Source organism: Phytophthora infestans, genomic scaffold (genome assembly GCF_000142945.1).
Source record: "Phytophthora infestans T30-4 supercont1.399 genomic scaffold, whole genome shotgun sequence".
In the NCBI taxonomy this organism is placed as follows: Eukaryota; Oomycota; class Peronosporomycetes; order Peronosporales; family Peronosporaceae; genus Phytophthora; species Phytophthora infestans.
In genome coordinates, this window is record NW_003303361.1 from 47,720 (window position 1) to 50,691 (window position 2,972).

The window sequence follows — 2,972 nt, forward strand, 5'->3', positions numbered from 1 at the left end:
TCAAAATTGAAAACCAATTGATGATCGTACCGTGCGAATCAAATAATATAGTACGATACAATGTAGGATCTCGAGCTTTCCGGTGAATACAGAGCTCAAGCTGCTGGAATAGCTCGAAGTTTGAGGTACCTCGAATGATCCTGGGTGGGTGTGACAGAGAAGGGGTGTCAAGTGTAACGTAATATTGCAGGTGAGGATATTTGATACAGTGCAGACAGATGAAAAGTACTACTTGTGGTGTCTAAATATTGACATAATTCTTTAAGCATTAATAATGATATTTATGATCACTGAAATCAGTATTGTATCATTAGCAATGAAAACCACCGAAATATGGAAATTTCGCACATTCTTTAAGGTTCGCGGACTTGTAAGCATACCAATAATAGCTACCGTCTTACCGCGCACTAGACGCCTAAGCGTTCAACTAAAATAGAGAGCCCCATGGGCGTTTTATTCATGTATACAGCCTAGGCGCTCAAATGCAGAGATAAACTAAAAGTCAGAAGAGCGACATGAGCAGGCGATCTATAGATGGAGTCCGTCGAGCTTCAAGGTAAAAAGTGGCCCAATTCGTGCTATGCAAATGTCTCGGGCGGCGCACTCTACAGTGTACGTGTACTTCGAGATAACTCTGCATTCGTTGTTAAGAGTGACGACTTCAATATCGCAATCGTGCATGCGAGATGCAGCAAATAGCTCGAGCTCTCCAGGCGCAAGTTCACCACTTCTTAACGACGCAATGTACTCGTCGTCGAACAGTCCGGTCAGGTCATTTAGGTTTTGCATATACTCCGTCAGAGATACAACGTAGTCAGAGTCTGAAGCACCGAGACTACGACGAAGACAGCAAAACAGACTCGTCCGTGTGTCTTCTGGGATATACCAGCCTGGTGTTGAGATACAAAGTTCCTCGCGTTCATCCGTCGCGTCGACAATATGCTGATATTGTTGGTGCCAGTCGTACATGTTCATGGATGGGCTCAACAACTCCCGAAGTGGAGGATACAGGTTAGCCAAACTAAACGCCGACTTAGCTACAAGCCCGCAAAGCTGAAATGCTTTCTTGATATCCTCCGGCGTTTTGGTATCAATCCAATCTAACACCCATTGTGCAACTCTGCCATAGTTAGGGACTTTGGGGTTGCCGGCTTTTGTTTGAAGCTGTTTGTCTTGTAGAGCCTCTCCAATGTAGCCATCATACATCGTGCGGTAATAAGCTTAGAAGCTTCGATTGACTGCAACATCAAGTGGCTGTAGAAGGTTCGTGAGATTTGGAGGTACTAACAACACGAACACGTTGTACCGCTCGAGCAGTTTCTCGTTGAACATCTTGACGTGGGCTGCATACGAGTCAATGATATACAAAACGGTTTGCCGATAAAGTTAAGTCTCCTTCCTGCTGCATATCACGTCTTGCGCATGCCTGAGAAGGATGTCATCATTCCACATTCCAGTGGGTTCACGTCTACCAAGACACCAGGTGGACATGATGGCCTCCTTTTCAGTTTGGAGAAGAGTAAGTGAGGCGCTAAAATCTGTCCGTCGCCAGTGATTGAAAATGTTGCAGTGAACCGTTTGTGACTGCTGCCGCCCTTTCCGCAAAAGCACTTCTCGTGAGCCACGGGTTGTGATGGTAGACTTTGGGTTCTGTTTCAAAATATCTGGGAACCTGGTCCATATTGATCACATTGCACGGAAGGATGTCGTGCTCTTCAATCAGTTGGTGTGCTTGCCTTATGAACTTCATGCACGTCTCTGCAGCGTCATCGGGAAGTGTTCTGGTGGTCGTTTGCCGTCGCGAAACAAGATTGTAGCGCTCCTTGAAACGGTCCAACCACCCAGAAGAAGCACGAAACTCATTCGGTGGACTTCCACGCTCTATCAAAGCACGGTTGATGTTGAGGGCTTGTAGCTGGATGTATTTGTCTTTTACTCGCAAACCCTCTTGTTTCGAAAGGATACCCATGCGTGGAGTTCCTGCTCAAGCTGATGATAGTGTGGTTTGCGACCTGCACCAGGAATTCTGCGTAATGAGCGTGTACAGATTCGACGGTCCTTCGACGCGTGTTGCAGCGTTTCACGCAGCTTGCACCACTGCCTCACCATTTAATACGTCACATGATGCTTTTTGGCGAGAGCATGATATCCATGGCCAACTGTATTGGGCTTGTACTCGCTGGCCACGTTCAATTTGAACTGGAGGCTGTAGCTGTTTCTCTTCTTCTCTGTCTGCATGCTACTGACGCTGTAGAGCCGAAAATGTTACTCGTGGACCTCACTTCGAAGCACGCTTCGTGTTGTAGCCAACCATTGTGTTTGTTGGATGGCTGGACGTGAGCATTTGAGCAAGAATCACATGGCAAGCAGGCAGCACATGGCCCGTTAATTTTTTGTGCGACCTCTCAAGATGTGTTCGTTCTATTAATCCATGCTTTCAAATTGAGGTTTGAGATTTTAGTTTTTTATAAGATTCCCTTGTTTTGAGCGCCTAGGCGTCTAGTGCGCGGTAAGACGGTAGTGGGGTGTAGAGTTTTGGTTAAAGACGAGAAACACCGTCAGCGGACATGGACGTGACACGTTCAAGCTGCGCAATCTACGAGCGTGACACGGAGAGACGTCGAGGTGCCAAAGACCCGACTATGTTCATACCGAGTATTCTTGGGGCGGCTATATGTTGGCCGTCCTTATTGGTAGCATTGGGACTGGCCAGATTCACATTCAGTGGTACTAAACTGGCGAGCTACGATACGAAGGCTTGGTGGCAATTGAGGCGACACCTGCGGAGACCAGGCGGCTGTTTGAGCGCTCGGTGACCGTTTGGAAAAATACGGCGACGGTTCCAGCGTCGCTTGTCATGCGAAGAGATCCATAATGGATCGTAGTTTATGCGCTATGTGTATACAAATAAGGATTACAGATTAGGACATCGCACGAAAGAGTAACACAAATACAGAATCGACTTCCCCATC

The 2,972-nt window shown here is 47.0% G+C and overlaps 1 protein-coding gene across 1 annotated transcript; it reads right to left on the reverse strand.

Annotated features, from left to right (window-relative positions):
* Positions 1–528: 528 nt before the first annotated feature.
* PITG_21469 (uncharacterized protein) lies at positions 529–969 on the reverse strand (the record flags this gene model as incomplete). The annotated part of the gene is made up of 2 exons (XM_002894835.1): positions 529–549; positions 610–969. 2 exons carry the CDS (start codon positions 967–969, stop codon positions 529–531), a joined length of 381 nt encoding a protein of 126 aa, XP_002894881.1.
* Between the last annotated feature and the right edge of the window lie 2,003 nt (positions 970–2,972).